This window comes from Ictalurus punctatus, chromosome 22, assembly GCF_001660625.3.
Source record: "Ictalurus punctatus breed USDA103 chromosome 22, Coco_2.0, whole genome shotgun sequence".
Taxonomy (NCBI): Eukaryota; Metazoa; Chordata; class Actinopteri; order Siluriformes; family Ictaluridae; genus Ictalurus; species Ictalurus punctatus.
The window spans coordinates 14,620,554-14,645,226 of record NC_030437.2 but is presented as its reverse complement, the minus strand read 5'-3'; the positions used below and the strand labels follow the sequence as shown (position 1 = coordinate 14,645,226).

Sequence of the window (24,673 nt, the reverse complement as noted above, 5' to 3'; positions counted from 1 at the left end):
GACGATTCATCAGTTTATTTGAGCATTTCCAAATCCAAACATAAAGGTGAAATAAATACATCAAACACACACACACACACACACAAATATTAAGCATACACTAATGGCAGAAAAACTGAAACTGATGTAATGAGCATAAATTGTGTATAAATTTGAATATCTTATTGCTTAAAATGTTCACATGCTAGTTGTGGTTTGCCCTCAGAGTAATTCAAGTGCAAAAATGAAACAATTACATGTCAAATCTGGCTCATCTTTAAACTTAGCTTTCATACATCACGCCTCATCCGGTCCTGTTCAGGCTGTTGCCCTCTGATGAACATAAATAAGAAAACTAATAATATAAGTCAGCTGACAATGTCCCTGATTATAGATACAAGATGTGAAGACATGTTAAAAATGGAGCCATCATCCCACAACACGGCGCAGGGAATTGACATGAAGGTGGAACAGGAAGTCGGCATAGGACGCGCCTCCGTTAGGACTCCTGTCCTCCACCAGGAGTCGCTGCACACACTCGTCACAACTGTCGCCTTCCTTCACCACCTTCAACTGAGCACAAACAGCAAACAGTAAACGTAGAGGTATTAGAACAGTCCCATGAGCAGCTCACTAATCCAATATATTACAGCTCTAATTGCTGGTTTTATAATCCAACACACTCATCAGTTATACTAGTGTTTCTCAGAAGAGTCTTCAGGGACCCTCAAATCATTGGGAGATCGCAAGTTCAAATCCTGACCATGCCACAGGCAGCCACGGCCGGGAGTGAAGTAAGCCACTGTCAGTCACAGTGATACTACACAATCATGTGTGTCTATGCACTCATGTATGCAGAAGAGCGTAAACGGCCCTTTTCTCCTAGTGGGATCCACTGCCATGTGATACAGCATAAGCAGCAGTTCGAAAAGATGCAATTAGTCGGCTTGATGCATCTTGGAGGAAGTGTATGTTTGCCACACCCTTCCTGGTTGGTAGCTATGTGATAGCTAGGAGGTCACTAGTGGGTAGCAAGACCAAAGTGGGGGAGAAAACGGGACAAAAGGAGTATTCAGAGCTCCTGACTGGTTTGAGACAAAAATGCAAATACTAATTAGAGAAATATAACTGCTTCTTTTAAAGCTGCAAATATCTTTGATGCTCAAAACACTACTAAAATGGCCTAAGCACAACTCAAAACTTTACAAAAGAATGCAATGCCACACAGATATGCATAAATACGCAATTTAATAATGGCCCCAAAGCACATCTCTCTTCACCTACTACCCTGGTTACGCTATGCTATAACCCGAGATGTATGACACGATTATGTAAAGGCACATGGCCACCTCCAACTATGTATGTATTAACCTCAAATCCCACTCTGGATTCCAAATGTTTGGTGCTATTATGTAGCTAGGGGCTCTAGTCATAAATCATAAATTTAATATTTTAGGCCAAAACCTGGTTGCCTCTGCCGGGAGGTTAAGAAATGGGCATAGATGGATTTTTTTTTCTTTCCCTCAACTAAGTAAACATGAAAGTAACACATGAAATGTTCTGCATGCAGAAGGATCTAAGATCATCTACATGTGTCTCTGGCCTTGTTATACATTACAGGAAGACCTTCAGAGGCTTCACCAAATATTAACTGTGAGGTTGCAAATTATTTTCAAGGTTTTTCCCTAGAAAAAAATGACTGTTGTGTTCAAATAAGTCACCACTAACATGTTTACTATTAAACTATCAATGTGAGTTTCAATCCAGTATTATAATTCAGATTTTTGAGGACAGGGCTACTCTGTGGCTGCCGTCAGGACACTAGTGAACTAGTTTTAGGGCTAATGCATGTCAGTTTCACAGATGTATGATTAATGAGCCGGATCAACCAGCAGACACACCTTAAGAGTCACAGCTGCATAGGATTGTAAAGTGCTGATGAGTTTCTGAAGACTGACAGAGAGAGGATTATCCAGCACAGGAGGTTTTATCTGCAGAACAAAGACATGAACGTGAATGTGCCGGACCACAACACGATACTCTGGGAGTCTTTAGCTGCAGGTCTGTTTTACCTCCCCGGATGTCAGTGATAAGAAGGCGGTTGTGTTGAACAGTTGTGTTAAGGCCTGAGGGGAAACCTGGCTGCCCACCCAGAGTATCAGAGTCAGCGGGGAATAGAGCAGGTACAGACCATCAGACTGCAGGCTGGAGGCAGAGCAGCGCAACGCCACATCCTTATAGGGCATAGAGTCTACCACAGTATTCTCTAGCTGGAAAACAGCAGTGAAAGTCTCCATAACATAACTCCGAGACAGATCATTCAGGGGTTTTTATGCATATCTTAGCAAGATCAAGATTAAAAAATTTCAAGCATGTGTCTCAATTTGACCAGTCAAATCGTACACAGTATGTGTTCCATGTCTGTACAATTGCAGCCTTGAGAATCATTGAGTGTGACAAATAGGAGGCAGACACACTGCCAGTCATTCAATGCATCAGCCAATCAATCCATCAGTCATATTATATGGTCTTTTTTTAAGAATTTATATATATATATATATATATATTGGATATGGATATAAATTATGCAGATCTTGAGTAATAGAAGAAGAGGAAGCCTTTGTTTTGTCACATATACCATACAGCACAATGAAATTGTTTTCTTCGCATATCCCAGCTTTTAGAAAGCTGGGGTCAAAGCGCAGGGTCAGCCGTGATACAGCAGCCCTGGAGCAGGATAGGACGGCCTACAAGAACGAACAGTAAACACACCAGGGATGTAACCGAATACGAATTTGTTATTCAGAATGAACAGATGTGTTCTAAACAGAGACAAATACAGATACGAATAGAAGGAGCACTATTCATTTCATCTGTTTATTTATTTTTAGAAAGCTTAGAAAACAGGGTTGAGGGCCTTGCTCAGGGGCCCAACAGTGGCAGTTTGGCGATACTGGGGCTTGAACCCCTGACCTTGGTGCAGGCAAACAACATGCAATGCAGAAATGAATATTTTCAAGCTGCAGTTTTAAAAATCATGGGTTTAATCTGCTAAATGCAAAACATTATTGAGTAGGCGAATAAATAAATAATTGATCTCGTTCTCTATTAGATTAGGGAAATGCATCTCGATAGTACTTGGAAATATCACTATTTGGGTGGAAGCGTAATATTTAAGTTGGCAGATGGGGGAGGGGGGGGGGGGGGGACAGCTGGTATTAATCTGTAAGTGGCCAATGCAGCATGTGTTTGATGGCACAAGTAGTTACTTAATTGGTTGATGCAGAAAATGATTGACAGACCTGCTCCACTCATGTTCTTGCCCATAATCATTTCTGAGCTGCAGCATTCCTCTATTCTTTGTTTCGTATGATGCTCCCTGACAAGAAATTTGCGACAAGAATCACAGCAACTAGTGCTGCCACAACAATGCAAATCAATGCGAATCTCTCAAATCATGAGTCACATAAACAGTGTCATGTGATTCCATTAAAGACTTGAGAGAGAGAGAGAGAAAACAATATCGCTGTGCCGATTAACCATGATGGAACATTTTGTTCCCAAAACCTCACCAGAGGCAGGACGAGTGGGTACAGCTGAGCGACAGTGCTGCGCGTATCCATGGAGACGGTGACACTGCGCAGCTGCAGGCGCTGATGAACGGAACTGCGCAGACCCGGGAGGAGAACCTCACTCTTCCTCAGACTGTTAATGTAGACGGGGAGAGTCTTCAGAAACTGAGGCATCACCAGCTGAGGGATGAGAAGTGAAAGATGCAGTCAGACTAGATACGAGATACCTAGTTCTGTGTATTAAAATAGGAGTACTTGGGTTAATTATTAATTAAGAACGTAATAATGAATAATAATTAACAATTGACTTAGGAATTGTAATAATAATGCTTAATGATATTAATTAATTAGTATTTTAGTGATTAAAGAAAGTTATATTTGAGCATCTGACAATTTACACATCTGTAAACGGCATGTGTGTGTGTGTGTAAGTGTTTTTTTCCCCTCCTTGGCTGACCTGTCCAGGAGAGACAGAAGTAGTGCAGCAGTGTTTCCTGTAGCAAGCTAAAGCTTCTGTGATCTCAATCTGCAGCTCCTCACGAAGACACTGCAGAGGTGTGTTCAACACAGAGCAATACACTAATACACACACACACACACACACACACACACACACACACAATATAAGGTTTTAGTAAGCTTAAAATATCTTCTTACATTTTAATTAAAGCAGTGTGAAGTTTTATATGCATTTACCTTACAGGGCTGTGAAAAAGTATTTGCCCCATCCTGATTCCTTCTGTTTTTGTGTATATCTCATAATAAATTGTTTCAGAAATTAAAACAAATTCTAAGATAAAACAACGGCAACCTGAGTAAACACAAAATACCGTTTTTAAATGATAGTTTTTTATTGAAGCAAAAAAGTTCTATCCAATACCAACTGGGTTTGTGTGAAAATGTATTTGCCCCCGTAGTTACTAATTCCCCAAATCTATGAAACTGCATTCATAATGGGGTTCAGCTGGACTAGACGCAACCAAGCCTGATTACTACAAACCCTGTTCAATCAAATCAACACTTAAATAGAACTTTTTCAACAGAATGAATTTGGTTAAAAGGTCTTACCCAGTAACACACTATGTCAAAGCTGAAAGAAATGATGAGGAAGAGTGTGATTGAAATAGATCAGTCTGGGAAGGGTTACAAAGCTATTTCAAAGGCTCTGAGACTCCAAAAAACCACAGTGAGAGCCGTTATCTCCAAATAGAAAAACTCAGCACAGTAGTGAACCTTCCCCGAAGTGGTCGACCTTCCAAAATTCCTCCAAGAGCACAGCAACTACTCATCCAGGAAGTAAAAAAAGAGCCAAGGACAACATCAAAGGACCTACAGAACTCTCTTTCATCAGTAAAGGTCAGTATTCATGACTCCACTATGAGAAAGACACTGGGCAAAAATGACATCCATGGAAGAGTGGCGAGGTGAAAACCACTGCTAACCCAGAAGAACATTAAGACTCGTCTGAATTTTGCCAAAACACATCTTGATGATCCTCAAACCTTTTGGGAGAATGTTCTGTGGACTGATGAGTTGAAAGTGGAACTGTTTGGAAAACAGTGGTCCCGTTACATCTGGCATAAACCAAACCCTACGGTCAAGCATGGTGGTGGAATTGTGATGGTGTGGGGATGCTTTGCTTCTTCAGGGCCTGGGCAACTTACAACAATTGAGGGAAACATGAACTTCAGTCTGTAAGTTGAAACTCAAGCACAACTGGACGCCGCAAGACAATGATCCAAAGCATAGGAGTAAGTCCTAGTCCTAGAAGTATGTGGAGGACTGATCTCCAGTTATGGGAAGTGTTTGGTTGCAGTTATTGCTGCTAAAGTTGGCAATTAGTTTTTTTTTTACATTGGTGATAGGTGTTGGATAACTTTTTTATTGCTTCAATAAAATAAATAAATAAATAAATAAATAACTGTATTGTGTGTTTCCTCAGGTTACCTTTGTTTTTATGTTATATTTATTTTATATAAAGATCTAAAACTATTTAGTATGAGATATTCACAAAAACAGAAGAAATCAGGAAATATTTTTTCACAGCACTGTATATATTCTTTAAAAAAAAAACAACAACAACATTAATGACCACTAATTTACTAGTAAATATCACTACAAGGCAGGTGTATCTTGTATTGTTGCTACTATATTATTACACTTAGTGTGTAATTAGTTCATACTCTTCTTGCAGTAGAAAGTAAGCAGCGTCTCGGCCTGGCTGGTCCGGAATGTGTCCATCAGGCTCTGAGAGCAGGCCAGAGTGACACTGTGTACCCGTGTCCTCCTCTCTCCACTGGATCCACTGTAGGATAGGACGGCCTACAAGAACACACAGCAAACGCACCAGGGATGTAACCGAATATGAATATGCTATTCAGAATGAACAGATGTGTGTGTTCTAAACAGAGACAAACACAGATACGAATAGATGGAGCACTATTCATTTCATTTATTTATTTAGTTTTTAGAAAGCTTGCAGAAAGGTTCGCAAAGCATCTGGTTTGGACGAGAGGTATGCATCAGGACTGGGCTGCTACGGGAAGCAAACAAAAAAAAATTTGACAGGAAGAGGTATTTATTTTCATGCGCTCAGGAGATAAAGAAAGGCTATGTTCATGCGACGGTCCTTAATAACTGCCTGGTCCAGGTCACAGTGGTTTTGCTAATTTGTTTATATTTAGGGAAAAATCATACAAAATCCATTGGGTCGGTACGAACGAAAATTGCGTGAGCAGTGAGACCTTATTATGTACTCAACTGATGTGGCTGAGGTTGAGAAACCGTGAGGGCTAGAATACTGGGGTTTCTCCAGTGTTTCTGGGGCATTGGGTTCATATAAATAAATAAACCTTCCAGCTGAGACCACGCCCCCAACGGATTTAAATCCGAATTCACACTGTATATTGATATTTGGTGCACTAAGCAGATACAGATAGTGGCACTGTGTTACATCCCTAATACACAGAATTCTTTCTCCCTTCCTCAGCTGTCATGTCACTCCTGTTCTCACCTGTATGGCCACACCTCTTGTTTCATCAAGTGATTTGCCGTGAGTGAACTCAAATGCCAGGGCTGTGTGCCAATCAAGCGCTGCCATGGCAACACAGTGGGATTCGGGGCCAGCAAGGAAGGCGCCATAGCAACCAGACACTCGTAATTCTACAGAAATGTACACCCAAGTCACAAATCATCATCATTATCAATCCAAGTCATTAACTTTTCACCTCAACATTTCAGACCCATCTTTAAATCATATGGCATTAAATTTGAAGGACTGACGTTTGTGCCAGTGAAATATAATACAATATAATATACAATACAATAATTTAACTTTTTTGCTGTAATTTATAACAGGAATTATGCTTTCTTGAAAGCATGGCTAGTTAAGTTACCTTTGCTAACAAAAACTCGAAGCTGAGCTCGGTAGGCCATATCGGTGTCCACACTCCTCCACAGATCTCCACGGAAACGCTCTCTCTCCAGCTCAGACTAGAGACAATCACAGCAAGGATACACTTACAACAATCTAGAAAATATGCACGTACTTTATTCGTTATCCCAAAAGATCCCAGTGACACTCATTTTCCTTTATCTATTTTCCATACGATTATCCTACAGAGGGTCACAGCGGAGCTTGGAGCCAATCCCAGGGAACTTCGAGACAGGGTTTCCAACCCATCGCAGGGCACAATCTCACACACACATTCACACACTATGGACAATTTGCAAATGCCAATCAGCCTACAACACACTTCTTTGGACTGAGGAAGGAAACCGGAGTACCCGGAGGAAACCTCTGAAGTTCAGGGAGAACATGCAAACTCCATGCACACAGGGTGAAGGTGGGATTCAAATTTCTAACCCAGGAGGTGCGAGGCAAACATGCTAACCACTTAGCCACTGTGCCCCCCATCATTCCTTTGTCCATCCATCCATCCATCTTCTACCGCTTACTCCTTTTCAGGGTCACGGGGAACCTGGAGCCTATCCCAGGGAGCATCGGGCACAAGGTGGGGTACACCCTGGAAAGGATGCCAGTCCATCACAGGGCACACTCACATACACACACACACCCATTCATACTCTACAGACACTTTGGACATGCCAATCAGCCTACCATGCATGTCTTTGGACTGGGGGAGGAAACCGGAGTACCCGGAGGAAACCCCCGCAACATGGGGAGAACATGCAAACTCCGCACACACATGGCCCGGCGGAACTCGAGCCCCGGACCCTGGAGGTGTGAGGCGAACGTGCTAACCACCATACGCCCTATCATTCCTTTGTATTAAAATTATTTTGCACAATAATACATCTTATACCAGAAAACATATGAATGCTTGACTCTAATTGGCCAGAAGGTGTTGATTAATTTTACATAATAGCATGGTTTTGACAGTAGTGTTGGCTGTAAGGTTTATATTTATGCACTGTTTCTAATGTGTTATCTTTTTCTATAGTAAAAGCTAATTCACAGGGACTTGTATGGTGGACGCTCCCAAAAATCAAGACTAAAAAACAATTTGTTGTTATTTAACGCAGAAAAATGTATAATAGCATAATGGCTGGTGAGAGAACAACTGTTTATATCTGTTATAACATACCTGACTTCACTTCACAGATGCTCCACAGTATTAAACGTGATTATGAACTGATACAAAGTATGGCCAACAAACTGCTGTTCTCCAAGAAGAATAAAACACTTTAGGATGTGCTGTTATAGGAAAATAATCACACTCCGCTGTCGATTATTTAACAGCACTTCACATTTGTTTTAATTTCTCACATATGGTATATTCATCATCACACTGCATTAAAAGAACCCTAACCTGACTGCTTTAAATGCATCTTTCATACACTGGGACATCGTTACTGTATAAACTTGTTGGTAAGCATTCGACATTTCTTTGTGTTTTATTTCAAGCAGAGTATCTGTTACTGCAGGTAAAATCAGGTGATGTAAGCACCCAGAAAGAAAATTGCTGACTACACCATTCAAGTCTGCAGATCGTGTTTTTTTCTGTTTGTTTGTTTTTTTTAAATACTAAACGCTAGCCAGTGTGTAGTACCTGTAGGCTGTTGTAGCAGATAAGCTTTCCCCCTGTGAGAAAAGGGATATGCCCAGGCCAAGCCCCACCCACATCCGGCTGTGAAAACACAAAAAGCTGGACGCTGCATCCTTGACTGACACATGCCTTAGCCAGTGATGCAGAAGAGTCTGGTGCCTGGAAGATTGACTAAAACAAAGAGTACAGATAAATAAAGACAGACCTGACTACACAGGGGGGAAAAAACAGTTCAATTCACATAGATGTTATTGCATTCATGTTTATATTTCACCTTTGGTTTGCTGGAGGAAAAGAAGCCCAAGGAGCTTTGCTTCTCGGAGCTCTCAGTAAGAGGTGAAGAGTGGAAGACCAACAGCTTCCCAGGACAATCTGCAGCCTGTTGAAAAAATAAATAAATAAATGAAAAGTCAGTGATGCTGCAGCTAATATGTGCCTGTTAGTCTCAGTACAGGAGGCATGGCCTGTATGCCTGTCAGTCTCAGTAAAGGTGTGGCATGCATTTGTGCCGGTCAGTCTCAGTAATGGAGATGTGGCCTGTGTGTCTCTCAGTCACAGTACAGGAAATGTTAAACATTAACAATGAGGTAGGTATTTTCTACCTGTAGGATCTTGAGTCCGGCTTGAACAGGAAGATCCTGCGAGCCTGAACTCTCCTGCATCTCAACATCAAACAGCGGAATTTGTTGTAGAATGCTGCACATAAATAAATCATATTAAAATCCTTTGCACATCCTGTGTAAACAGTTCTAAAAACTAAAATCATAGTTTCACTAACTTGATACGACGTGCATGAATACCTCTCTACAGTGTGTCTGCAGTCTTTGAGTGGTACCAGAAGCCCCTCCTGCACAGGAAGCTCCAGCTCGTCGGCGTCTGTCAGGACCATCATGTGGGGGCGGGACAACGTCGGACTGAGATCGTAGAGGTGGATCCTACTGTCGTAAGTAATCAGACCAACTCGCAGATCTGATCGGGCCCCATCATCTCCCCTGAAAGAAGATAATGAGAGTCACAAAGCACAGCAGAGGTCACAGTGTACACGCTTTTTGTGTGAGCTTTTGTGTGAGAATGTCGTACTCATCTAAAGACAGTAGTAGGTTACAAAGCTGCTGACAAATGAAGTCCAGTTGTCCGGATCTTATTGCAATGGCAGTGACGTCAATTGCCAGGAGCAAAACAACAGGGTCTCCCTTCACACAAAATGCAATATACAGAGAATATGATAAGGGAGAAGAAATATTTCTCACTCTCTCTCTCACACACACCCCAAACACCCAAATATATAACGTAACAATAAATAAAATAAAACCTAATATTGTGTCCAAACTTGACAGACATTAGGGCTGAACTTTCAGTATTTGAATAATATTCAAATTTTCATAATATTGGTATTCAAGGACAAAAAAACCCCACATTTGAATGATTTAAGATCCCACATTCTACATTTAGGTGCCCAAAATAAGTATGCATTTATTACATATACATGCATGTGTGTCATACTTTCCTTTCACTTAAATAATAAAATAAAATAGAAATGACGTGGAAGTTCTTAATTTTCCAGCAGGCACTTATTAATTAAAATGATGTTTTTTGTGGCAGAATCTTATATATATTCTATGGAATACACAATACACTGCAGTACAATGGCATTCAGTTATATCTTCCTATGTAGTCGACACATATAAATAAAAAAACATTTGGGATTTGGCCCAAGTAGTTTTTGGAAGGACACAAAACAAGAAATTTAGCTATATATCAATAACAAAAAGGTACTGTACATTACTGTAGGTTAACAAATAAAAATTAATCCAGCACAATAACATTCATGATAAATTTTACTACTACCTCCTTATAAAGTTTTCTTTTTCACTTTTCTTTTGATAAAGTCAGTATACAATTGTAGGCAAATTAATCCATCCATCCATCCATCCATCCATCTTATCCTACACAGGGTCATGGGGGAGCCTGGAGCCTATCCAAGGGAACTCAGGGCAGGAGGCAGGGGACACCCTGGATCACACAATCACACACACATTTACGCACCACGGATAATTTGGAAATGCCAATCACACGTCTTTGGATCTGGGGAGGAAATCAGAATACCCGGGGGAAACCCCTGAAGCACTGGGATAACATGAAACTCTGTGTACACAGGGCACAGGTGAGATTCAAACACCCAACCCCGGGGATGTGAGGCAAACGTGCTAACCACTAAGCCACCTTGGCCCCCTAGGCAATTTAATATTCAGATATATCTGAATACTACTTCTTTTAAGTAAATTAAAATTTGATTGCAATTTTAAAGAAACCGGACAACCTTATAGACACGTAAAGTATACCTAAGAGATCCTATTTATAATCCTGTTTACCTTTTGTGTTTCCAGGATCTCATATGAACCCAGACTGAGCTCTGGCCTCTTGTCCCGGTCGACTCGTTGCCCCTTGTTTGTAGGCTGATATGACTGCCATGGCACTGAGAGAGCAAGAAAGGGAGATAATGGTGCCAATACTTTCTTTCTTAGCTAAAATGTAATCATGTGGTGTTTTTTTTTTGGGGGGGGGGGGGGGGGGGTGTGAGAAGAAATGTAAGAAATTAAAGACTGATTAATTCTTACCTTCTGTGAGTTTGCCACAGAACGGACAGAAGAAGCGTTGCCCACAGTCCTGCCAGCTCATAGCAGGACTCATGAAGGCACCACACTTGCTGCAGCCCTTAACACACTCCCCTGCATTACAAACTGGCACTAGTCTCTGCGCAAAAAAAAACAAAAGAAAAAGTACACCCACACAATAAGTATGGCACTACTAATTTCTGTAAACAATGCACAGTGTTAGGTCTAAATCATTAAAGCCTAGGTGACAGGAACTCAACATTCTCACTCATTTACATAACTGTACACTGTACAAACCATACAAACATAACAGTGAGTGAAAGGTACTATGGCAATGCTCAGATAGCTTGAATCCAATTTTCTGGTATATCCAGTTTGAGTGGGAAAGATTTTCTGCAGACATAAAATCTGACTTTTCCAAATTCAAGGTAATACAATTCAGAATAGAATGGTGCGGGGGGAAAAAGCGGAGGGGCTGCAGGCTGAAATGCTTTGTTAATGAGAGAGATCAGATGGAGAATGACCAGAGTGGTCTGAGCTGACAGGAAGTCTATAGTAACTCAAATAAGCACTCTTTACAACCGTGGTGAACAGAAAAGCATCTCAGGACACACAACACATCAAACTTGGAGGTGGATGAGATACAACAGTACAGTAAAGACCACATTGGATTCCACTCCTGTCTGCCTAGAACAGGAATCTGAGGCTAGCGCAGGCACAGACTCACCCAAAAAAATCCCAGGAGATCAGCAGTTTCTGAAATACTTAAACCAGCCCATCTGGCACCAACACCAACTGACACTATCCCGGTCACAGAGGTCACATCCCCCCCCCCCCCAATTCTGATGTTTGAAGTGAAAATGAACTGAAGCTCTTGAACTGTATCTGCATGATTTCATGCATTGTGCTGCTGCCACATGATTGGCTGCTTGGATAACTGTATGATTGAGCAAGTGTTCCTTTTAACATGGACAGTGAGTGTATATCTAGACCTTAAAAGCGCACACATACCTCTTCATTCTCAGGTCTGGCCAGGGGGCAAAAAATGGCCGCCAGTGGCAGGTGGCTCTGCTGTGCAGACTGGGCCTCAACAGGAAAGCTGTAGGACGTGCAGCGGATAAATCGAGCAGTTGCGTTACCTACGTACACGGAACAGATTGGAAAATCAGTCAAAAACTCTACATACTGTATACGAGTCAAACTGCAGAATATCACTGTGACATCATACTATTATGCATATTAATGGTTTCTGTCAAATGGTCTTATATTTGATCCATATATATTCTTGGGTTCAGGATTGACGTGCGGATATGTGCAGTTGTATGGTACCTCTGTCCTCCAGAGTGCAGGACGTGCTGGAGAGAGGGGGGACAGAGGACTGGGGTTCAGATGCAAATATTTTCCCTTCCCACTGAACCCTGTCCTCACTTATTACCTGCACCTACAGTGAGAGACACGAACCACAACGGTGTTATAATTCAATCTAGTGCTGCGATCCATTACAATTCAGTGCAATATAGCTCAACAGTATTAACCAGATGGAATTAGATCATTCATTTCTAGGCACTTACGACACTGGGTAGTAGCTGAGGGTCCAAACCATAACGGGAGTCTGGTTTAAGGCTGGATATAGGACTGGTCTGAGTGAACGAGACAGATGTCACTGTTAAGAAGTTGGACTACTGCTCAAAGGCTCAAAACCTGCCATATTTGGCCTCTGAGTAAGGCCCTCAACTGCTCAGCTGTATAAATGAAATAAATGTAAGTCACTCTGGAAGGGTGTCTGAGAAATGTCGTAAATGTAAATAAATATTCAATCCTGACAGGAAGAAACAGCAGGGCTTAAATATAATATATACATTTTGGACTAATAATAGAGTTGGTGACACTGCCACAGCCTCACTGCTCCACGATCCTGGTTTGATCCTGAACTCAGGTTAATGTCTGTGTCCCATTCACATATTCTCTCTGTGTCCGCGTGGGTTTTCTCCGGGTTTCATCTGACCTCCCAAAAACATGCCTGTAGGTGTATTTGAGACTCTAAATTGTCCATAGGTGTGAATATATGTGCATTGTGCCCTTCGTCAGACAGGTGTCCCATTCCGAGTTCCCAGGATGCACAATGACTTTGTCCAGGATAAAGTGGCCACTGAAGATGCATGAATAAATTAATAATAGCGATTTATAATAATATAGATTGAATGTAGTTATGAAGCAATGTACATGGTTTTGTTAATTTTTTGCAAACTACTCTCCATAATCTTCAGGTGAATGTTGTACTGTGTCCTGTGTATTTATTGCGCTGTGCAATTATGACTGGAATTGCCAGAATTAAATTTTACATCAAATACTATTTGGATACTATTAGAAAGGGAAAAATTCCACATTCACTCAATCATTTTCAGTTACCGCATTATCCTGATCAGGGATGCATTGGATCTGGAGCCTATCCCGGAAACACAGCCTGGATAGGACGCCAGTCCATCACAAAACTCCACATTCATTCAAACAGTAAATATTGTTTTAGCCACTTAACATACAGTGCTGTGTATTGAAGCAAAAAAAGTTATCCTACACCTATCGCCCATGTGAAAAACTAATTCCCCATTAAACTAAAATCTGGTTGTGCTACCTTTAGCAGCAATAACTACAATCAGACTCTTCCAATAACTGGAGATCAGTCTTTCACAGTACATGGTGGAATTTTGGCCCACTCTTCTTTGCAGAGCTGCTTCAGTTCATCCACACTGCAGGGTTTCCGAGCATGAACTGCCCGTTTAAGGTCCTGCCACAGCATCTAAATGTGGTCAGGACTTTGACTAGGCCACTCCAAAACTTTAATTTAGCTTTTTTGAAGCTATTCAGAGGTGGACTTACTCCAACGCGTTGGATCATTTACTTGCTGCATAATCCAGTTGCTCTTGAGCTTCAACTTACAGACTGAAGACCGGACATTCTTCACGCCATCACACTTCCACCACCATGCTTGAACGTAGGTATGATGTTCTTTTTATGGAGCTCTGTGTTTGGTTTACGCCAGTTGTAATGAGATCCCCGTCTTTCAAACAGTTCTACTTTCGACTCATTAATCCGTAGAACATTCTCCAAAAAGGTTTGAGGATTATCAAGGTGTGATTTGGCAAAATTCAGACGAGTCTTAATGTTCTTCTGGGTTAGCAGTGATTTCGCCTCGCCTCTCTTCCATGGATGTCATTTTTGCCCAGTGTCTTTCTGATAGTGAAGTCATGAACAGTGACCTTTATTGATTCAAGAGAGGCCTGTAGGTCCTTTGATGTTGTCCTTGGCTCTTTTGTGACTTCCTGGATGAGTAGTTGCTGTGCTCTTGGAGGAATTTTGGAAGGTCGACCACTTCTGGGAAGGTTCACTACTGTGCTGAGTTTTTCTATTTGGAGATAACGGCTCTCACTGTGGTTTTTTGGAGTCCCAGAGCCTTTGAAATCGCTTTGGCAGACCGATATATTTCAATCACCTTCTTCCTCATCACTTCTGGAATTTTCTTTCAATGTTGGCATAGTGTGTTACAGGGTAAGACCTTTTAACCAACTTCTTGCTGTTGAAAAAGTTCTATTTAAGTGTTGATTTGATTGAACAGGGTTTGCAGTAATCAGGCCTGGTTGCGTCAAGTCCAGCTGAACCGCATTATGAATGCAGTTTCATAGATTTGAGCAATTAGTAACTACAGGGGTAAATACATTTTCACACAGGCCCAGTTGGTATTGGATAACTTTTTTGCTTCAATAAAAAATATTATCATTTAAAAATTGTATTTTGTGTTTACTCAGGTTGCCTATTGACTTATTTGTTTAACTGCTTGTTTGTTGCCCCATGATTCCCATAGAGGTACGACATTCTTGCATATAAATAGGATGGATGTGACAATAAAAACTACTTGATCTACTGTACTTGGCTCTCACCGGCTGTGAGTTGATTCCCTGTAGTGACGTCTGTGTTAGACTTCTGGCATCAGGGACAGGTTTATACACACCTGTGTCCAGAACAGTGCACAAAAGGCCAACTTATTAACTGTATGATAGGAAAAGAAGACTAAAATGTTAACTTGTGAAATTCACTGGCACGCACCATTGCAGTGTGGCTGTAGGGGGGACCAGTATGCCATCACTGGCTGTGAACAGTCCGAGTCTGGCATTGCTGTAGGACCCATAGCAGCCGGTCCGTTCTGAGGTGCACCGTTTGGATGTAGATGATAACCAGACGGAGGAGAAAGAGTAGGTAATGCAGTAGGAGCGCAAGCTGGAGACGGGATTACATTCCAGCCCCAACCGTTCCAGCCCTCCCATGTCTGCTGTTGGTGCCCGTAATTGGGGTCAGAAGCAGGGAGCTCCATCCTCTTCAAACCCGTTTAAAGTGTCTTTATAGCAACATGAATGAGAACAATTCTGCAAAATAAAACCAATTGATTACTACAATGTTACCTGCAGGTTTGTGATGTGCTGACAGTCTGATCTGACCAGCTTGATGGTCCAGGATCATGAAAATGTAATCTAGGATTATGATCATCTGATCATGTAAAAGAAACTAGCAATTTATTCCATTACTGATGCGTTACAAATACTCTTATGGTGGGAAAAAAAAACCCGTTGTAGGCTACATGACATATTAAGGAGTCACCTGGTTGGATGTTGCGCAATCAGCTGATTCTGTGTCGTAGGCTGATGGTACGTGCCGTCTGCGCCATTTCTGCTCTTCTATTATTATTTTTTAAGCAATCCTTGTTCTGTATTTTCACAAGAAGCGCTTTCTGGTCACGGTGTAGTGGCTGAAATCATTCACAAGCTTGGCGTGGTAACTAAATGAACGGCCATTTTCCGGTGTTCATTTGCAGATCTCCACGCCTATGTATAGAGAATAATGTAAGGGAGTCGATTCTTTTGAAGAACCGAATACGCGAATCGCCTTTCATATAGGCTCCAGGCTCTTCTGCGATCATGTGTAAGATGGATGGATGAAGAGCTGTAGTAATCATGCACCTGACTTTTTATGCTTTTCTTCAGTAGGAATTTAGAAAAATAGCATAGAACTTCCAGTCACGTACTTCTATATTGAATCTATACTTGAATACCTTCTTTATTGTTTGAAAATAGACAAGGATTCAAATCATACCGTTTCTTGTATACCGCACTGAACATTGAATAAAAAGAATCACATCTCGCGTAATTCGATTCACTTAACCGGCTTGTTCAAATGAAACGATTCGATTCGATTCAGTAACGTATGTCGTCATTACGTACTGCACGTCACGTGCAGTTAGTACAAACTAAAGCGGTTATTAAAATGAAAGGGATTAATTAAAAATATTAAAACCTAAAAATCCGTTCAAGACTTTGAGTATGCTTTTAAAAGGAAAACACAGACAGTTACAAATATTTAATCACATGTAATAAGGAGCCTTGCTGGGGAAAAAAAACAACAAAATCTAAATCAAATTCAGAAATTCTAATGGTTTCAACTACAAATACCATTACAAACTATCAGCTAACCATTAAAACCATTACCGTTATTGGTCCGTAATAGTATCCACTAGACATACCATGTCACCAATAGAAGGCAACAAATTACCAGTAGACCCACAGGGACCATTGCAGTTACCATTAAAACCAATACAATTCCCATTATAATCATTAAAACCATTACACATTCTATGAGGGTTTCTATTGGGGGTTTTTTCAGCAAGGATAGGCTATTAAAGTGAATGAAAGTGAAGATCTGTCTCCTGCATCAACTGATTCATATAATTTGTAGCAAGAATTTGCTTATAATAAATTCAAATGAACTGGCATGATGAAAATGTTAAGGTAAATCATGCCACCCATTTAATTTGTAATTAAAGATAAAGATTTAGAAACGTAATAATAAATACAATTACTTTGATAATAGTAGGTTGTATCTACCTGGCTAAGCTTTGAGAAACATGGGTTTGGATTAATAACATAAATATAGTATATGTTTAATATCATCTATATGTTTAATATCATCAACAGACAGCCTTACTATATAGTTCACAGAAATTAAAAACTGTCTTGGCTATAAAAAATCTCTAACAATCCACTAGCCTATAAACATTATACCAGAGCTGGCTAATGTATTGTTTCAAATACAAATAGTTTTGCTGTTAAATATTGATTTGTCAAAAAAAAAAAAAAAAAAAAAAAAAAAAAAGGAGCATTTGAACTATTTTTAAATATTTAAAATTTTATATTTTAAATACTTTTTCTCGTATCTAAGTTTTGTTGCAAATTAATTAGCATCACAAGAGATTTTATCAAAGTTTTTTAATCAACAGTTATGATTATTTTATTGTATTATTGCACTTATTATTGGTAATAAACACCAGCATCACCTCTGACACTGAGACGGTGCTATACTCAGGATGAACACTAGAGGTCAGTAATGAGGGTTCAGTGTCCCGCTGATAATACTTCCGGTGTAGAATAATAACAACAGCGGTCCCGCGTGCTGAAGAAGAATCCAAACATCACGGAAGTTTCATTTTTAAACATGCGACGACGTACTGCAGGTAAAGTATATCATGATATTTAATAGTTCTTGTGTTTTGATTTGAGCTACTAAAGTTTGATACGTAGTTAAAAACTACCATAGATGCCAACGTTTGATCAACACGTGAGCTGAAGTTTTTTTGTGTGTGCTTTTGCATGGCATTATTTTTGTGTCAAATTTCTGCATGCAAGATCATATTTTGAGCGCGTAAGATATGACAGGAAATCCGTCCCAAAAATCCGAGCGCGTTATTAACACTAGATATATATTATACAGACTATGTAGAGTGGGGATAACTATCATAATCTTTAATAATAAACAGTAAAAATACAACATCAAAGTGTATAAATGCCCCCTTTTTAAAGCAAAAGTACCCAAGTGTTTTTATAGAGATTTCACTTTGTGCTGTTAGAATATCAGTTTTGTAGTCAAAAGGTAAGAACAGAGAACTTAACAACCGGCGACTAAACACGAACACTGAAACACTACTGTAATCTACTGAGGGAAAAGATACAGAAAATAATGGATAAAAAGTGCACGAGTGTAGAATGAACCGGTCCTGTGTGTGTATATAATCAGTGATTACGACCCATACTGAGTTCAGAATGATAAGGAATACAGAGTTGGCGGCGCAGTAGCCTCACTGTTGGTGACGTCATGAGCTATCCGTTTTTATATAGAGATCAGTGCGTACAACCGTACTACACAGTAGGCGAAAAGCAGGATGCCCGAATTCTCAGTAGGCGAGAAATACCCGGAAATACCTGGCGTACTGCTTCCGGCGAGATTTTGCAGTGTGTGACAGATGGACACTACGCGAGTCAAACAACCCCATAATGCAACGGGAGCTCAGAAAAACAATGGCGGAAGATAGCGTGTCGGTTTCATGCTTAAAAAGGGCCTTGGTAGAAGAGGGCTTGTTAAACAATACCTGAATAAAATTGTTCACTTGTTGGAGGTTTAAACAAGAAAACAGTTGTCACAGCGTTTGAAACTTTTTTTTGTAATCTCAATCATGCTTTAGCCGGCCAAGCTAACGGCAACGAATTTACCTCAGCCTGTTTGCCCCGCCCACATTATATTACACTACACTAATTCAGTTAACTTTTCTGATGTGCATTTTGCTATTAGTGCGATGATGGCGTATTATTGTAATCACAATACAAACACATACTGTTTCACCGGCCGTGCAGTAGGTGCTGCATCGAATGCAGTGTGTAGTGTCGCAGTACGCGATTTAGGACGCAGCCTAGATGTTAACACGCGGAAACCAGGGAACTCGCGCACGCGAGGAAAAATCTGTGTGCTTTGCTCACGCGAACCTTTTTATTTTGTCAGCAGTGGGCGGGCCCAACTGGGTTGATTGTATCCTCAAATATCATTGGCTAACTATTTTTTTTCCAGAAATCTGTTCTGATTGGCTGCCTGGCACCGTGGCGAACCATTAGCGAAGTCGGGGTACGTTTACACATACAGCGACTCGCAGCAACAAAGCGACCGGAGACCATTCATTTTCAGTGTGAGCTGGCGACCATTGGTGACTAGATGTGGGCGTGTCCAGCAACTTTGAAAGTTGAGAAAGGTCTATTTTTATTCTTTTTGGGGTTGTGATTTACTGCACATGCAGCGAGATCCAAAAATCTGAGCCTTATTAACACGCTTGCATTTTTGGTACGGATTTGTCATATTTTACGTGGTCAAAATTTTGCCTTGCACATGCAGAAATTTGACACAAATGTAGTTTATAGCTGCTATAATGTAAGTTGCACAACATTAATTGTAACTATAAATGGATAAAAACTACTTCCTCAACTTTAACGCCTCCTCATCGTTGATTACTTTCTTTCAACAGCACCCCCGGTCGCGTTTTATGCACTATGTGGGTTAGACACATGTTTACACTGAGATGTCAGTTTATCCCCCCCAATTCACATCTGATCTTCTGTATCCGAATCACTTTCATATTATATTTGGTTAATTCTTCTTCCTTTCAGACGCTATCAATGAGGATGTAGAGCACTCTGTAAGTACAGAAGAACCCCCTAGAAAAAAGAAAAAGAGGGAGAAGACAAAGGAAGTGAACGAAGCCAAGGAGTTGGAGACACAAAGCAATGAAAAGAGAGAAGAACCACTAGCTATGAAGAAGGAAAAGAATCTGAAAGAGTCACAGGTGAATATTGCAGAAGAGAGAAATGAGGCACCGCAAGTAAATTTAGTAGTGGAGTCAGAGACACAAAGCAACAAAGAACTGGAAAAGAAAAGGAAAAGGAAAAAGACTCTGAAAGAGTCCGAGGAGAATATTGCAGAAGAGAGTAAGGAGACGGAGGAAGTAAATTTAGCAATGGAGGCAGAGACACGAAGCAACAAAGAACTGGAAAAGAAAAGGAAAAGGAAAAAGACTCTGAAAGAGTCCGAGGAGAATATTGCAGAAGAGAGTAAAGAGACCGAGGAAGTAAATTTAGCAGTGGAGTCAGAGACACGAAGCAACAAAGAACTGGAAAAGAAAAGGAAAAGGAAAAAGACTCTGAAAGAGTCCGAGGAGAATATTGCAGAAGAGAGTAAGGAGACGGAGGAAGTAAATTTAGTAGTGGAGTCAGAGACACGAAGCAACAAAGAACTGGAAAGGAAAAGGAAAAGGAAAAAGACTCTGAAAGAGTCCGAGGAGAATATTGCAGAAGAGAGTAAAGAGACGGAGGAAGTAAATTTAGCAGTGGAGTCAGAGACACGAAGCAACAAAGAACTGAAAAAGAAGAAAGGTAAATCAAAAGACAAGAATCGTGACAGTTTGGAAAAAAAATCTCTTCCAAACATCAAGAAAAAGAGAACACAGGGGGAAAAAAAAGAGGGCCCAGGAATCCGAAAAACAGCGTTGACTGTGATTGATGAAAAACTTTTGCAGCAGATGAAAGAATTTATTCCTGATATCGAGTCAAGGGAGGTGATGAACATGAGTAAAATGATCAAATACGACATGCCTAGATTTAAGGAATTCAAACAACAAGGTAAGTGAAACGGTTTGGCTGGTTGATGCAAAATTATTGTGCACTGATATTTAATTAAGGAGGGCTTTATTTTGGTCTTTGTCTCTAGGCATCTCTTTGAATATCGGACGTTTCACTGTAAAAGAAAACGAGAGGCTGAGGAAGAACGTCAAAGACTTCATGGCTCTCACCGCAATAGATAACCCCACCAAGCTGTTCTTCACACATCGCTTTAAGACGGAACAGGAGAATATAAAGAAGCTCAAAGTGAGACACAAGTTCTTTGAAAGGATAGGTGAGTGTGTATTTGTCCATCTTTTACCCATCACTACTGCTGCTGTATTTATTATTATTATTATTATTATTATTATTATTAATATTATCTATAGTCAGTTACTGGATTTGCACAACATTTTGTTTTTACTTCACAACCTCAGACATATTTGCAAGAATCCTAAGTGTTAGGATTGTGTACAAAAGTTAGCACCCCCCTTCGGGTTTTTTTAATAGTTCTAAATGAAATGTGAGTGTAGACAACAATTCAAAGTCAGTTGTATTTCTGTTGTATCGCCTTTCCTGAGTTTTAAACTGTATGAGTGGACTGTGTAATCTGAATTTGTCTAATCTATTTTATAACAGCGGAAGGAATTCCCAGATCCTGCTATTATATTTATGCTCGTGGAAGAAGAATGTTTGATGAGAAAAACTACCAGGGAGAGTAAGGACTGTTTGATTAAGTGTATGAGAATATGCACAATAGATGTAATATTTTCTTCATAAAGTAATGTGCGTCTTCTAATGTCGATAAAAGTTGTATTTATGTCTATAAGTATTGTGTATTTGTGTGTTTTTAAGGTTTACAGCGGAAGAACTTCACGCGTTGAACAAGTTGCACACTTTACATGGTAGTAATTGGAAGAAGATTTCAGAGTTGACTGGTCGAAGTGCAATGTCACTCCAGAAACGTTACACACAGATTGGTAAATAAAATAATATAAAATGTGGAGGAAAAAAAACCTCATGACTTGTCTAAAATGCCATTTACACAATGGAATGTTGCTTTTGTGCTTGCTCTGTCATTCAGCTGATAACGAAGGCCCCTGGTCCAAAAAGGAGGTACAGAGACTTTTGAGAGCTGTACGAGATCACGTAGTGAGCAAAATCCCAGGTGGAGCCGACAATTACGATTCTGTAAGAGTGACGAAGGAAGTGTTGTATAAAAGGCTCCCCTTGATGAAGATCTCTAAGAAGGTGAAAACTCGTTCGTGGACTCAGTGCAGGGAGAAATGGTGAGAAGCCATGTGCATTTTTGATGTTTTGGATTTTCATTTCTGAAGCTTTTGTTTATGTTTTCAACACAATCGTAACACAAGAATGGCATTTCTAAGCTTGTGGAATATAACGATTTAATCATCCCTACGTAATACATTGGCACGATATCAAGCGACGGTTATGCCGATTTAAATTGTATTTCCAGAAGTGCAAACTATTGCATGAGGGCCTCTGCAGTTTAACATCGTAGTACACTGGTACAAATTATCATTCAAATATACAGTATATACAAGAAAAAGAGCAGTCTTTTTCTTCCTCAATAAAATGGGAGATGATTTGAACACCATTTAGAAGCCCCGCCCCCTTCTGCCAATCTAGTACACCCCATTTCATAATAAATGGAGAAATGTTTTAGTTTCAGTTGTGGTTTGTCTCTTTGTTTTGTTCCCACTTGTTTCGTATATTATAATAGGACTATTATCGTATTGTTTTTAGGATGGGTATTTTGGCAATGAGAATGTCCTTTGGAACCTTGCTCCGTCAGAAGAAATCTCTCAATGTCCAGATCAAACTCATTAAAGGGTATGTATTAAGCCTACTGATTATTTCAGAATCATATATATATATATATATATAAAAAAATCAGAATGGGAAAGCAGGCTATGAGCACTGTGTGAACACAATACTGTACTGATAATAATGCAGATGACTTAATGTATTGATTTTAATCTACTGTACTAGGCCCTAACCCATTGCTGCTCTGACTGTGTGTTACACTGTTTGTAAAGTATATTCTTTACTCCACAGGATATATGAAATGGATATCGATGATGTTGCCCATGTCAACTGGGAGGACCTAACAGCACTGATTGGGTAAAGGCGTCTCTAGGAGCTCATATATCGATTCATGTACCACTGGTGTCATATAAACAACACTATTATACATCGCTGACATCTTTATCCAAAAATAAATTTAATATTATCACATTTCTTAAGATGTTTATATGCAGATGAGTAGAAATATTTTCATACCCTTAAGACAAAATGCAGGAGAAAAATCAAATGTAATAGGTGTATGTTGTGTATATGCATTTGCATAGGCTGTATGTAAGCCTAATATAATAAAGATAGTAGTTTGGAAGGTTATTAGACCCAGCAGCAGTGTGTATTGATAGACATGTCCACACAAACACAGCGTTTTACATACAGTATAGTATATTATGTTGCACACGGTTGCATGGTTCATTGATGAACTGAAGGAAGTCATGTAACATTGATCCAAAAACTATTGGGAATTTGATGGTAAGACACAAATAATAAGCTAAACATTATAAAATACATTATGTATTACAAGGTGTCTGAAAAGCCCCACAACTAATACGTTATGCAAACACGTCAGTCGGACTATGTTGAAAAGAAATGCACAAGAACATGAGTAGAGCGTATGTTGTAAATAATAAATACAAAATTATGTATTTTGACTTTCATTGATTCCTGACAATGAGTAACATGCATTATTATATGCAAAAAGAACAATTAAGGATTACACTTTCCATAGCATTTTCTTCTAAATACCATTTCTGGTTTTTGTTCCTCAAAGCAGTTTGGAGCCCTGGTTATTATGCACTGTTTTGAATTAGGTTAAATCTTAAATTAGTATTTTATAGATAAAGTACATGGTCCTATTTTGACCCAGAAAATATGGGGGGGGAATCTTTTTTGTATGCTGCTGTAACACTATATCTGATGTGTTCAGGGATTTAGGAAGTACCTCTTTGCTGTTTGTAATACAGCTTGTTGAGGGGTTTTGCATTAAGTTCCAAAATGATCATAAGTGCAAAGTCTTAAACAGTGGTTGTTTTCCCCCTCTGTGTATAATCTTAAACCAGCATGGTTTATTTTCTCAACAGGGATCTACCTCCAACGTACATCCAAAGGAAGTGGCACAAAATGAAAGTGTGCTGTGTGCCTAACTGGCAAAAAAAGAGTTTTGGAGGTAAGCGATTTGTTTTTTTAATAATTTATGCAAAAAAAATTTCTGCTGAACAGTGTCATTAAATCAAGACGGTAAGATAAGAGTTCCCAGGCAGTTCTGTATTATGTTTTGATTTTTTTCAAGCAAATGCTGTGTTTCTGCATTGAACTACACCTACAGAGCACAAAACTCTGGAGAAAACATATGTTGAGTCTTACACTTTTTATTGAAATTTCACCAGATATTGTTGACTTTATGTACAAGACCATCTTACCACAGCTGGAGCAGACGCTGGCATCCTGCAAGGGCTCTGATGAGACTCAGCATAATGAAAACCAGGAGAGCTATCTTCTCTCAGACATCTTTCAGGACATTGGGGACGATGATGACAGCAGTGAAGTGAACACATGACTTGAGTAATCATGTGGACCAATACTGACTAATTCAGGATATTAAAAACTTATTCGATTACAAACTTTGACCACATGAAAGTTTATGGTCAGCCGATGTTTTCTCATCATATTACGTTTAACGTCAATGCTTTTCTGGTTAATTGTAAATTTGCTTGAAATGTATTTTGCAGATTTATTTTTGTGATGGTCAAATTTCTGATAGCAAAGAATATAAATAAATGTTATCATGCTGTCTTTTACAGAATTTCATACGAAGTGTG

General features: G+C 39.8%; 2 protein-coding genes across 3 annotated transcripts; one reads left to right on the top strand and one right to left on the bottom strand.

The window, feature by feature from the left end:
- On the bottom strand, positions 1 to 19,163 carry si:dkey-13n15.2 (protein transport protein Sec24C). The gene is made up of 22 exons (XM_053674287.1): positions 18,947 to 19,163; positions 15,886 to 16,109; positions 15,337 to 15,653; positions 15,171 to 15,241; positions 12,807 to 12,875; positions 12,565 to 12,676; positions 12,247 to 12,374; positions 11,239 to 11,374; positions 10,993 to 11,096; positions 9,701 to 9,813; positions 9,421 to 9,612; positions 9,223 to 9,316; positions 8,895 to 8,999; positions 8,624 to 8,791; positions 6,947 to 7,043; positions 6,565 to 6,713; positions 5,735 to 5,873; positions 4,009 to 4,130; positions 3,552 to 3,731; positions 2,052 to 2,249; positions 1,881 to 1,970; positions 1 to 552 (listed from the first exon to the last, which is right to left on the bottom strand). The coding sequence occupies exons 3-22, from the start codon at positions 15,599 to 15,601 to the stop codon at positions 409 to 411; spliced, it is 2,676 nt and encodes an 891-aa protein (XP_053530262.1). The 5' UTR covers positions 15,602 to 15,653; positions 15,886 to 16,109; positions 18,947 to 19,163; the 3' UTR covers positions 1 to 408.
- Positions 17,676 to 24,662, top strand: LOC108255505 (transcription termination factor 1). 2 transcript variants are annotated; one of them, XM_017451492.3, is made up of 11 exons: positions 17,685 to 17,791; positions 19,177 to 19,354; positions 19,767 to 20,774; positions 20,863 to 21,048; positions 21,393 to 21,471; positions 21,609 to 21,733; positions 21,838 to 22,042; positions 22,521 to 22,607; positions 22,833 to 22,898; positions 23,936 to 24,021; positions 24,242 to 24,662. In XM_017451492.3, the coding sequence occupies exons 2-11, from the start codon at positions 19,318 to 19,320 to the stop codon at positions 24,409 to 24,411; spliced, it is 2,049 nt and encodes a 682-aa protein (XP_017306981.2). In that variant the 5' UTR covers positions 17,685 to 17,791; positions 19,177 to 19,317; the 3' UTR covers positions 24,412 to 24,662. The 2 variants fall into 2 exon arrangements, with proteins under 2 accessions (XP_017306982.2, XP_017306981.2); XM_017451493.3 differs by lacking the exon at positions 19,177 to 19,354 and having other exon boundaries at positions 17,676 to 17,791.
- The last annotated feature ends 11 nt before the right edge of the window (positions 24,663 to 24,673 follow it).